Genomic DNA, 13501 nt, shown 5'->3' on the forward strand with positions numbered 1-13501 from the left:
GCTGAATGTAGTAAAATTGAAGTAGGGTGGCTAAGTGGACAGAGCAAAAGCCTAGGAATCAGCGACCTGGGTTCTAATTCCAACTCTGCCCGATGGGTGATTTGGGGAAGGTCTTTCCCCACAGGGCAGGGATTGTCTCTATTTGTTGCTGAACTGTATTTCCCAGTGGCATAGTACAGTGCTCTGCACACAGTAAGCGCTTCATAAATAAGATTGAATGAATGAATGAACTAATAATAATCAGAATCCCTGCCCTTATCAAGCTCACAGCCTTAGTACAGCGTCTGGCACATAGTAAGGCCTTAAAAAAAATCACAGTCATTATTAATATCATTATCATCACATCATTATGTGGACTTTTCCAAAAATATTTTGGTTATATTTTTTATTAACATTTGGATCTCTCTCAGTTATAGGCAGTAACAATAAGGGTGAAATGGGGCAGAGGGCTGGGTCTTCTGCCCATCCTGGAGTGTTGAAAATGGGCTTCCAACAGCCAGGCCACCAAAGGGAAATCAGACTGGGCAAATTATTGGAAGTTTTTTGGGTCATTCATTTACCTTTGGTACCTCCTTTAAAAGAAGAGTTCTAAATGATCTGAAATTGACATCTAAAATTCTGAGGTCATCTCTTTTTCCCAGTTTGAAAATCAATCCATCTTGAGAACCCCAATCGTGGTTCTAATCCTGGCTCCTTCACTCGTCTGCTGTGTGACCTTAGGCGAGTCACTTCGCTTCTCTGTGTCTCAGTTTTCTCATCTGTAAAATGGAGATTAAACTGTGAGCCCCATTTGGGAGAGGGACTGAGTCCAACCTGATTAGCTTGTATCTACCCCGGTCCCTATTACAGTCGATGGCGAGATAGACCAGATAGAAGTACAGTGAGTAGATTGGCATTAGAGGAACAAAGTGTGCGGTCTGGATTAGAGTAAGAGAGTAGGGAGGTGAGGTAGGAGGGGCAAGATAATTGACTGCTTTAAAGCCGATGATGAGGAATTTCTCTTTGACACGGAGGTGGATGGGCAACCACTGGAAGTTCTTGGGGTGTGGGGAGACATGAACTGAACATTTTTGCACTTGGAGGATGTCGCATTGCTTGTCTCCTTGGCGTGGGGAGAAGGGGGCAGTCGGAATCCCCTCCTTGTGGGTTGAAGTCACAGATTCTGTCTTCATCGGGGTCAGCTTCTGGGTCTCCTGGGGGAGGACTCTGAGAGTCTGGCACACCTCTGGGGTATCAGGGTGATGTGAGAGCGAAAGCACATTTTGTCTTTATGAGTTCCCGTTGCGTGTGAAATCTGCCGATCTTCACTGTCTGGCAGACGGATTTCTGAGAAGAAATGAGCAAGGCTTGAAGGCTTTTCCGGGAATCCCCAAGTCTCTCCCATTTGAGTGCATTCTCACTTATCTCCAAATTTGTTGCTTGTAATCATTTTACTTTTTCCAAGAATGTGAAGTCCTTGCTCAGTCTCTGGGCTGGGCCCCTGGGGATTGTTGGCATTTTGGGGGTTGCTAGAATACAGACTGGATGCTCACTTTTTTCAGAAACATTCTCAGGCCGGACCTTCACTATCCATTTGAGTTTTTTTTTTTGTTTGTTCATTTTTTAGAAAACTCCTTGACCTTCAATCAGCTTCTTCTGAAAATGAGCAGAAATTTATCCTGTGAAAAATGATCAGTACAGTGCTCTGCACACAGTAATTGCTCACTAAATATGATTGAATGAATGAATGATCATGTTTAGTGAATTCGTTTCTGGTGGATTTTTTAATAATGCATTCCAATGCCAAAAAAAGGAGGGTTTGGCACCAATGATGATAATAATAACAATTATGGTATTTGTTGAACACTTACTATGTGCAAGGCACTCTACTAAGCAGGGACTGGAGCGGAGGAGAGGAAATACAAGAAATTGGGTTAGACACAGTCCCTGTCCCAGGTGGGGCTCACAGTCTTAATCCCCATTTTACAGATGAGGTAACTGAGGCACCGAAAAGTGAAGTGATTTGCCCAAGGTCACCCAGCAGAATAGCAGCAGAGGCAGGATTAGAACCCATGACTTTCTGACACACAGACCCATGCTTTATCCACTGTGCCATGCGGCAAACTTTTGCATCCGGAAAGATGGTGGCACTGATGGAGAGGGAAAGTTAGGAGGACAAGGAGATCTGGGAGAGGCGACGATAAATTCCGCTGGATCTGTGTTGAGTTGGAGGTGGCATTTGGGAGGTTGGCAAGAGACAGATGCCCTGGGAGCAAGAGCAGAGGTGGGATTGGAGAACAGGTGAGAACTCGTGTTTGGAGAAGCAGAGGAAAGATCTCTGAAAAAGCTGAGCTTGAACCAGCCGGTTGACATAAGCAAGGAGGTGGAGCCGGGGCGGTGATGATAAAAGGGCTAGAACAAAGGAAATAGAATATAAATCTGCCACTTGGACTTTCTGGCCCAACTCCTGGACAAACGAACCAGTAGTTAATCTTAAATAATCAAATGAGTTTTCAAAATGGGCTGAAACCTCCTTTCTTTGTTATATTTAATATATCAGTGACTATCAGGGTATAAACAAAACCCAGAAAGTCTTAGCTCTGGGCTGAATAACTAGTAATGAAGTAAACTAGAGAAGCAGCGTGGCTCAGTGGAGAGAGCATGGGCTTTGGAGTCAGAGGTCATGGGTTCGAACCCCGGCTCTGCCACTTATCAGCTGTGTGACTGTGGGCAAGTCACTTAACTTCTCTGTGCCTCAGTTACCTCATCTGTAAAATGGGGATTAAGACTGTGAGCCCCACGTGGGACAACCTGATTCCCCTGTGTCTACCCCAGCGCTTAGAACAGTGCTCTGCACATAGTAAGCGTTTAACAAATACCAACATTATTATTATTATTATTTAACTTCTCTGTGCCTCGGTTACCTCATCTGTAAAATGGGGATTAAGACTGTGAGCCCCACGTGGGACAACCTGATTCCCCTGTGTCTACCCCAGCGCTTAGAACAGTGCTCTGCGCATAGTAAGCGCTTAACAAATACCAACATTATTATTATTATTATTCTTCACCACCCCAGAGAGGAATGACATTACCCTTCTCTTCCCAATGATGGCTGGAGCCAAGTTGGTTCTGAGAAGCTGGGAGCTATGAGCTTTTTTTTTGTCTTTTTTTAAAAGATTTTATGGTACTTGTTAAGCACTTATTATCTGCCAGGCACTATACTAAGGGCTGGAATAGAAGAAGATAAGCCCTTTGGACACAGTCCCTGTCCCACATAGACTCCCAGGAATAGACTCCCAGGTCCGGGCTCTTTCCACTGGGTTGGGTTGCTGTACTGGATCCTCCCAAGTGCTTAGTACAGTGCTCTACGAGCAGCAAGTGCTCAACAGGTGCCACAGGTGGACGGATTGGGCGGATGGATGGAAGGGCGGGTGTCCCAGCCGGCTAACATCGGCGCATTGTGTCTCCTAGGTGCGTGGGGCAGGTGCATGGGCGAGGAATGCGGGCCCGGAGGCATCCAGACGCGGGCGGTGTGGTGCGCCCACTCCGAGGGCTGGACCACCCTGCTGACCAACTGCAAGCAGACCGAGCGGCCCGACAGCCAGCAGGACTGCTTCCGCGTGTGCGACTGGCACAAGGAGCTGTATGGCTGGCGTCTGGGGCCCTGGAGCCCCTGCCGCCCGGTGGGGTCTCGCGGCCTCGAGAAGCCCCCCGAGTGCCTCAAGGGGGAAGAGGGGATCCAGACGCGGGAGATCACCTGCGAGCACCGGGCCCCGGGCGGGTCCGGGGTGGCCGAGGACGCCATCTGCGAGTACTTCGAGCCCCAGCCGCGCCTGGAGCAGGCCTGCCTCATCCCCTGCCCTCAGGACTGCGTGGTGTCCGCCTTCACGCCCTGGTCCTCCTGCTCCAAGACCTGCGGGGGCGGGCTGCAGCACCGCACCCGCCACGTCGTGGCCGCCCCCCAGTTCGGCGGCTCGGCCTGCCCCAACCTGACGGAGGTCCAGCCCTGCCGGCCCCAGCCCTGCGTCGGAGAGGAGAGCGCCCACAGCTTGACCGTCGGGCCCTGGAGCGCCTGCGGCCTACCCCACCCTCGCCAGACCCGCCACGCCCGCCACGCCCGCCGGACCCGCAGGCAGGCCCGCTCCAAGGTGCGCGACCGGGAGCGGGACAAGGCGGTGAAGGACCCCGAGGCCCGGGAGCTGATCAAGCGGAAGAGGAACCGCAACCGGCAGAGCCGACAGGAGAACAAGTTCTGGGACATCCGGATCGGCTATCAGACGCGGGAGGTCACCTGCGCCCACAGGAGTGGGACGACGGCCGCTCTGAGGTAACCGTTGCCTCCTTGTGTCTGTGTCTCTCTCCGTCTGACTGTCTGGGTGACGGGACAGGCGTCCCTAGAAACTGGGGTTCTGAGATAACTGTCGCCTCCTCCCCTTTGCTGGCTTGTGTCTCTGACTGTCTGGGTCATGGGACAGGCATTCCCACAGACCGGGGCTCTGAGGTGACCGTTGCTTCCACCCCTGCACCTGCTTGTGCGTCTGTCTGTCTGTCCGGGTGATGGGGCAGGAGTTCCCCGAGACTGGGCCTCTGAGGTAACCGTTGTGTGTCTGTCTCTGTCCGGGTTATGGGGCGGGCATCCATGGGGACTGCGTCTCTGGGGTAACCGTTGCCTCCTCCCCTTTCCCTGCTGGTGTCTGTCTCTGTCTGTCTGTCTGATTGTCCAGGTTTCTCCTCTGGGAATGTTTTCATGATTTCTCCTACGGGAATGAATTGGTCCCTTTCTCCTTAGGTCTCCATCTCTCTCTCTCTCTCTGAGTGACACCTTTTATTGATCTTTTCCCTCTGGATCTCTTTGCCTCCAGTTTCTGTGACCCTCTGTTTTCCCATCACCCCCAAGAGATATTCTGTGACTGCTTCGGACTGATCTCCCTCCTTTGCCCACCACTCATTCATTCATTCAATCATATTTATGGAGCGCTTCTTGCATTAAGTGCTGGGAGAGTACAAAACAACAGACACATTTCCGGCCCACAACAAGCCTACAGTCTAGAGGGGGAAACAGATATTCATCTAAATAAATAAATGACAGATAGGTACATAAGTGCTGTGGCACAGGGAAGGGGGATGGATAAAGGGAGCGAGTCAGGGTGATGCAGAAGGGAGTAGGAGAAGAGGAAGGGAGGGCTTAGTCAGGGAAGGCCTCTTGGAGGAGATGGGCCCTCAACAAGGCTCTGAAGGGCGGAAGAGTAACTGTCTGTCAGATTAGAGGAGGGAGAGCACTCCGGGCTGGAGGCAGGACACGGGTGAGGCGTTAATGCCAAGACTGAAGAGATGTAGGTACAGTGAGAAGGTTGGCATTGGATCAGGGAAGTGTGAAGACTTGGTTGGGGTAGGAGGGTAGCGAGATGAGATAGGAGAGGGCAAGGTGTTCGAGTGCTTTGAAGCCAATGGTGAAAAGATCTTGTCTGACGCAGAGGTGGATGGGCAACCACTGGAGGAGTGGGGAAACGTGCCCTGAGCGTTTCTGTAGAAAAATGATCCGGGTAGCGGAGTGAAGTATGGACTGGAGTGGGGAGACACGGGAGGCTGGGAGGTCAGCAAGGAGGCTCATGTCGTAATCAAGGCGGGAGAGGATCAGTGATTGTGTGAACATGGTAGCGGTTTGATGCCGTTCCCCATCTGCCAGCCGTTCTCCCTGTTCTCCGGTAATTTGTCCCTCAAGAATCGTGAGATACCAGTGGCCTGGGCTCCCACTGTTTATTGAACGAACCATGAAGCCCATTCCACTCGCCACCTGGTGCTGTTCGGGTTATCAGCCAGGGAAGGCATTCCATACAGACTTTTCCCATTCCTTTGAACTTTACTATTCAATTAGAATGGGTAATTAAGAGAGGAACTACTGCAGCCCAGAGCCTAATGTCCCCATTTACTCATCTAAACTCAACAGAAGCCCTCAGTTCTGCGAGGAGTTTTTGTTCTGTATTTCTGCTAAAACGTGTCTGCCAATTTTGCTGAATTACACATGGAAAGCGCTCTATAAATTCCACTGATTGATTGATATAGCAACAGGACAGATAGAGAGAGTTCTTCCATCGGGGGCCGTCTGCCTGAATACAGCAGGATGAGTTTTTGGAAGAAAAGTGCGGCCTTGGACATGAAGATCACAACAGCCTGAGTTTCCTTTAATGTGGGCACGGCAAGGGCACATCTCCTGTGTCACAGAAGAAATGGTCTATGAAATAAGATCCTCAGTGGGACTTGTTGAGTGCTTACTGTGTGTCGAGTGTGGCTTAGTGGATAGAGCTCAGGAGTCAAAAGGACCTGGGTTCTAACCCCAGCTCCACCACATGTCTGCTGTGTGACGATGAGCAAGCCACTTCACTTCTCTGGGCCTGATACCTCATCTGTAAAATGGGGATTAAGAGTGTGAGCCCCATGTGGGACAGGGACGGTGTCCAACCTGATTAACTTGTATCTATCTACCCCAATTCTTAGAACAGTGCTTGGCACATAGTAAGCGCTTAACACGTATCATTATTAGTATAATTCCTTCATTTAATCATGTTAACTGTGTGCTTACTGTGTGCAAAGCACTGTCCGAAGTGCTTGGGAGAGTAAAATATAACAATAATAATAATAATGTTGGTATTTGTTAAGCGCTTACTATGTGCAGAGCACTGTTCTAAGCGCTGGGGTAGATACAGGGTAATCAGGTTGTCCCACGTGAGGCTCACAGTTAATCCCCATTTTACAGATGAGGTAACTGAGGCACAGAGAACAACAACAGACAGACACATTTCCTGACCACAGTGAGCTCGCAGTCTAGAGGAGGTGACAGACATTAATATAAATAAATCTATAGGTAAATAAATTACAGATATGTACATATGTGCTGTGGGGATGGGAAGGAGGATGAATGAAGGAGCAAGTGAGAGCAGTGCAGAAGGGAGTGGGAGAAGAGGGCTTAGTCAGGATAGGCTTCCTGGAGGAGATGTTCCTTAAATAAGGCTTTAAAGGGAAGTAGAGTGATTGTCTGTCTGATATGAGGAGGGAGGGCTTTCCATGCCAGAGGTGCGACAGGGACGAGAGGTCAGCAGTGAGGTAGACGAGATTAAGGTACAGTGAGAAGGTGAGCATTAGAGGAATGAAGTGTGCAGGTTGGGTTGGAGAAGGAGAGTAGCGAGGTGAGGTAGGAGGGGGCGAGGAGATTAAGTGATTTCAAGCCAACGGTAAGGATGTGGAGGTGGATGGGCAGGCAACCACTGGAGTTTCATGAGGAGAGGGGAAACGTGGTCTGAACGTCTTTGAAGGAAAATGATCCGGGCAGCAGACTAGAGAATGGACTAAAGTGGGGAGAGACAGGAGACAGGGAGGTCAGCAAGGAGGCTGCTAAAATCATCAAGGTGAGAGAGGAGAAGTCCTTGCATTAATGTGGTAGCATTTTGGACGCAGAGGACGGGGAGGATTTTGGCTATGTTGTGAAGGTAGAACTGACAGGATTTAGGGATGACTTGAATCTCTGCCTAGATGCTGACTGCCAAGAAAGGGAAAACTGAAATTTGTGGTAATAGTTCTAAATGTATTTATTTACTGCTTACTGTGTTTAGAGCGCTGAGTGAGAATACACAAGTAATGAAATAGTTGTATTTTTTAACTGCTTGTTTTGTGTAGAGTGCCCAGAGAGAATACCCTGGTAGTATAAGCAGAAATTGTACTTATTAACTGGTTATTGTGGGTAGAGTGTTGAAAGAGAATGCAAAGGTAGATATGATAGTAATTGTATTTATTAACTGCTTATTGTGTGTAGAACGCTGAGAGAAAATACACAGCTAGTAATAGAAATAAATGTACTTATTTACTACTTATTGTGTGTAGAGTGCTGAGAGAGAATGCACAGGTAGTAATATAAATAACTGCACTTCTTAACTGCTTATTGTGTGTAGAGCGCTCAGAGAGAATGCCCAGGTAATAATAGTAATAATTGTACTTATTAACTGCTTATTGTGTTTAGAGCGCCGAGAGAAAATGCACAGATGGGAATTAGATCCTCACGTTTCCATGATCCAGTGCCTATGACCCAGGACTCATAAAGTTTGTGCTAGGAAGTGTAGAAAAATTTGGTTTCATTTCCCTGGACAGAGAAGGAGGGCATCTTAAAAATAATCATAATTAATAATAATTATATTTGTTAAGCACTTACTATATGCCAAGCACTGGTCTAAGTGCTAAGGTAGATAGAAGGTCATCAGGTTGTCCCACGTGGGGCTCACAGTCGAAATCCCCATTTTACAGAGGAGGTAACAGAGGCGCAGAGAAGTTAAGCGACTTGCCCACGGTCACACAGCAGACAAGTGGTGGAGCCGGGATTAGAACCCTCGTCCTCTCCGGGCTCTTTCCACTAAGCCATGCTGCTTCTCATGATAATAACTGTGGTATTTGACTTAAGTGATTACTCTGTTCCAAGCACTGGACTAAGCACTGAGGTAAGTACCAGATAAGCTGATCAGACACAGTCCCTGTCCCACAAGGGGCCTACAGTCTTGATGGAGAGAGAACAGATATTGAATCCCCAGGCAGAGTCAGATTGAGTACACTGATTCCACTGACTCCGAGGGCCGGGCTCTTTCCACTAGACCACGCTGCTTCCCGTGTAGACTAGTAAATGTTTTGAACCTCCTTCCAAATATCACTGGCAGACCCGCTTTTGAAAGTTCTTCCTTTCAGGAAGGGTTCTCTAGCGTCTTTCAAATGGATTCCCCCCAGTCCAGAGCAAGGCTCTGAAAGTTCTTCCTTTTAGGAAGGTTTCCCTAACGTCTTTCAAACAGAGTCCCCCAGTCCAGGGCAAGGCTTTGAAAGTTCTTCCTTTTAGGAAGGTTTCTCTAGCATCTTTCAAACGGATTCCCCCAGTCCAGAGCAAGGCCAAGCCACCGCTGCTCCAACAAGAGTCCTTGCGATGGCGGTGCCTGGATTTTCTGGGATTTTCCAGCCCAACTCGGAGCCGGGCCAAAGGACACGCAAAGGCTCCCGGGAGCCTCTCTGGGCGTCAACATAGCCCTTGGAAAGGGGCAGGCCCCGAGAGGTGAGGGGTTCCTGACGAAGGCGATAAGCGGTAATTAGAAACCAATCAGGGCCGTTGCCAAGGGGTGAAGGGAACTAGGCATGGAAAACCTTCCCAGAGGCAGCAAAAGGAAGTGGGTATAAAAATAGGTTCCAATTGGGGCCCTGCCAAAGAAAATGGAAGCAAAATCCCCTAAATCGAACAATGCAGGTCTCGCTGTCAGCCGAGGTGGGGCGGGCGGGCACAGCCTGCACAGAAGCCTGTTTTGAGCTCCCTGAAAACAATTTCGACCTCACGCCTCACAAGCATTAGATCACAGTCATTTCTACCTTCTGGGGGAAATGGCTTTGTTTTCTCTGTCGAGGGTGTGGTGATGACCTCACCAAGTGTCATCAGGGTAGCTCGGGCCCCTGGGGTGAAACGGCAGCATTGCCTAGTGGTTAGAGCCCGGGTCTGGGAGTCAGAAGGACCTGGGTTCTAATCCCGGCTCTTCCACTTGTCTGCCGTGTGACCTCGGGCTAATCATTTCACTTCTTTAGGCCTCAGTTCCCTTTTCTTTAAAATGGGGATTAAGAGTGTGAACCCCATGTGGGACAGGGACTGTGTCCAACCCAATTTGTTTGTATCTGCCCCAGTATTTAGTACAGTACCCGGCACATAGCAAGTGCTTAACAAATACCGCAATTATTGTTATTATCGTTATTTTACGGAACTGGACCAGAGCAGGAGTGGATTCAAGTTTCCTCTCAAATTAAGGTGGTTTATGAATGCACGTGGGAAATCTGGACTGTGAACCCGTCACTGGGCAGGGATTGCCTCTGTCTGTTGCCGAATCGTACATTCCAAGTGCTTAGTACAGTGCTCTGCACATAGTAAGCGCTCAATAAATACTATTGAATGAATGACATGCATGCACTCGTCATGCACTGGCTCCCTGTCAATCAATCAATCAATCAATTGTATTTATTGAGCACTTACTGTGTGCAGAGCATTGTACTAACCGGTCTGGCAAGTACACTATAACAATATAATGGAGTTAGTAGACATACCCCATGCCTTCAATGAGCTTACAGTATAGAGGGGTCCTTCTTAGATTGTCCCGCTTAGACTACGAGCCTTGTGTGGGACAGGGAATGTACCCAATTTGATCTTCTTGTACCTACCTCAGTGCTTAGCATAATGCTTGGCACCCAGTAAGCACTTAATGAGAAACAGCATGGCCTAGTGGATAGAGCATGGGCCTGGTAGTCAAAAGGACCTAGGTTCTAATCCCTGCTCCTCCACTTGTCTGCTGGGTGACCTTGGGCAAGTCACTTCACTTCTCTGGGCCTCAGAGACCTCATCTGTAAAATGGATACTAAGACCTTGAGCCCCGTGTGGGACAGGGACTGTGTTCAACCCCATTTGCTTGTATCTACCCCAGCGCTTAGTATAGTGACTGACAATAGTCAGCACTCAGCGAACACCACAAATATTAATATATTTAGTATTATTACCCTCCCAAAAAGGTTTTGTGAGGTCTTGCCAGTTATGCAGCATTACATAATGATGAAATGTTTGAAATGTTTGGTGGAAATCGGTCCATATCCACCCAGATTTAAGGCAGTTCTCTGGGCGAGCTCGGGAAACTCTCTCTCCTGTTCTTCCCCCTCCTCCTCCCTCTTCCCTTCCTCCTTTCTCCGTGACCCCCTTGCTCTTGAGCCATTCTGTTATCTTACGAGATCTTTCTGAACCACTGCTGCTAAGGCACAGAACTTGGCAGAGGGAGCCACGGTGGGAGGCTGAGGATTTTTAAATAGGACACCAGAGAGAAGGCATACAGAACTGTGCCCTTGCCACACACACAGAACGGGCCAGCTAAAAGACTGGCTGCTTGGTAGACGGCCCGGGTTTCCAGATCTCCCCACACCCTCCTCTTCCCCTCTGAAACTGCATCCACATGTTTGTTCAGCTGGGGTTCTTCCGAGCCCAGTTTCTTTCCCAGTAATTTAGTTCCATGCTTCTTCCCGAAGATGAACTGGTGGCTCCCAAATTTAATTTTCTGGGGTGGTAGCTGACTTTTTTCCTTGTCCCCCATAGATTTAGCTTATTTTTGTTGTCGTTGTTTCCTTTTTTTTAAAATGGTAACTGTTAAGTGCTGGCTTAAGCGCTTAATACAGTGCCTTGCACATAGTAAGTGCTCAATCAGTACGATTGAATGAAGGATAACATACACAACCATAAGAAAATGAGGCCCTGGACTAGGGAAGAGAAGGAGAAGAAGAAAAAGAGGAAGAAGAGGAAGAAGAAGAAGAATTATTATGGGATTTGTTAAGTGCTTACTATGTGCTGGGCACTGTGCTATGTGATGGGGTGGATACATGTTAATTAGACTGGACTCAGTCTGTGTCCCTCATGGGGCTCACAGCCTTAATCCCCATTTTACATATGAGGTCGCCGAGGCACAGAGAATAATGTTGGTATTTGTTGAGCGCTTACTACGTGCAGAGCACTGTTCTAAGCGCTGGGGGAGATACAGGGTCATCAGGTTGTCCCACATGAGGCTCACAGTTAATCCCCGTTTTACAGATGAGGTAACTGAGGCACAGAGAAGTTAAGTGACATGCCCACAGTCACACAGCTGACAAGTGGCAGAGCCGGGAGTCGAACCTATGACCTCTGACTCCGAAGCCCAGGTTCTTTCCACTGAGCCACGGTGAGGTGACTCACCCAAGGTAACAGAGCAGACAAGCCGAAGAGCCAAGATTAGAATCCACATCCTAGACTCCCAGTCCTGATCTCTTTCCATTCGTTCATTCATTCATTCAATAGTATTTATTGAGCGCTTACTATGTGCAGAGCACTGTACTAAGCGCTTGGAATGAACAAGTCGGCAACAGATGGAGACGGTCCCTGCCGTTTGACGGGCTTATAGTCTAATCGGGGGAGACGGACATACGAGAACGATGGCGACAAATAGAGCCGAGGGGAAGAACGTCTCGTAAAAACAAATTCCACCAGGCTTCACTGCTTCCCGTTAATGATCTGACCATAACTGCTCAGGAGGGAACCTGGTGTGGACTGTTGGCTTTAGAGAAGCAGCGTGGTCTATTGGCAAGAGCACGGGCTCAGGAGTCAGAAGATGTGGGTTCTAGTTCCGGCTCCGCGAATTCTTCTCTGTACACAGTTGCTCAGTAAACATCAGTGATTGGATAAATAGCAGTGGAATCCATTGAACGATCGCTGCACGCAAAGCAGTGTACAGAACGCTTGGGAGAGTAAGTTGGAGTTAGTAGACAAACTGCCCCGTGGAGTTTCCAACCTTGTTCTGATTGGTGTGGCTTAGTAGACAGAGCACAGGCCTGAGAGTCAGAAGGACCTGGGTTCTAATTCTGGCTCCACCACATGTCTGTAATGTGACCTGGGGCAAGTCACTTAACTTCTCAGGGCCTCAATTCCCTCCTCTGTAAAATGGGGATCAAGACCGTGAGCCCATATGGGACAGGGACTGTGTCTGACCTGATTACCTTGTATCTACCCCACCTCTTAGAACAGTGCTCAGCCCGTAGTAAGTAGTTAACAAGTACCATTATTTTTATTACTATTATTATCATTATTACTTTAAATATCCTGAAGGATATCCTGCATATCCTTTAAAGTGAGCAATTTTCTTTCAGTTGTCATTACAGATTCTACTGTCTGTGCACAGACAGCACAGTACCAAGTTCATTCATTCATTCAATCGTATTTATTGAGCGCTTACTATGTGCAGACCACTGTATTAAGCTCTTGGAAAATACAACTGGGTAACAAATAGAGACAATCCTTACCCAGCAACGGGCTCGGGAGAGAACAGTGGTAAACACAACCCTGCTCTAAGTTCTTGGAGAGAGGAATGAACAGCTTTGGAGGGAAAGTTTTAGTTCACTGTTTTTGCCCTTTCTTGCCAGAGGTCCTTTTAAAGGACAATATCGATTCCTGTCCTGTCGGCATTCCTAGTAGCCAGCTACTTCGGTCCCTCTGGGATCTCTTCAATCGCGTCCATTAACCCGCCGCGGTGTCGTCAGCTTCCGACACAAATCCCGGCTTCCCGTGATGGGCCTTTTCCTCCCACCTCCGATGAATGCAGTGGACCAGTGACCTTGGGCAGAGGCAGAATGAAACTCTCTCTCATTTCCCCTCGTCTTCTAGACACCCCCCCTTGTAATAATGATAATAATAAATAATTATGGTATTTGTTAAATGCTTACTATGTGCCAAGCACTGTATTAAGTGCTGGGGTGGATTCAGGCAACGTGGGTTGGACACAGTCCCTTTCCCATTTTGGGCTTACGGTCGTAATCCCCATTTTCCAGATGAGGTGATGGAGGCACAGAGAAGTGAAGTGACTCGTCCAAGGTCACAGAGCAGAGAAGTGCTGGAGCCGGGATTAGAATCCACGACCTTCTGACTCCTAAGCGTGCCCTATCCACTACGCCGTACTGC

General features: G+C 48.5%; 1 protein-coding gene across 3 annotated transcripts in view; it reads left to right on the forward strand.

The window, feature by feature from the left end:
- Positions 1-13501, forward strand: part of THSD7A (thrombospondin type 1 domain containing 7A) — a 260690-nt gene that overhangs the window by 95413 nt on the left and 151776 nt on the right. For all 3 annotated transcript variants that reach the window (XM_029070443.2, XM_029070444.2, XM_029070445.2), the window contains exon 2: positions 3451-4306. In XM_029070443.2, coding sequence (XP_028926276.1) covers positions 3451-4306 — 856 coding nt within the window. The remainder of the gene's footprint in view (positions 1-3450; positions 4307-13501) is intronic.

This window comes from Ornithorhynchus anatinus, chromosome 8, assembly GCF_004115215.2.
Source record: "Ornithorhynchus anatinus isolate Pmale09 chromosome 8, mOrnAna1.pri.v4, whole genome shotgun sequence".
NCBI classification, from domain to species: domain Eukaryota; kingdom Metazoa; phylum Chordata; class Mammalia; order Monotremata; family Ornithorhynchidae; genus Ornithorhynchus; species Ornithorhynchus anatinus.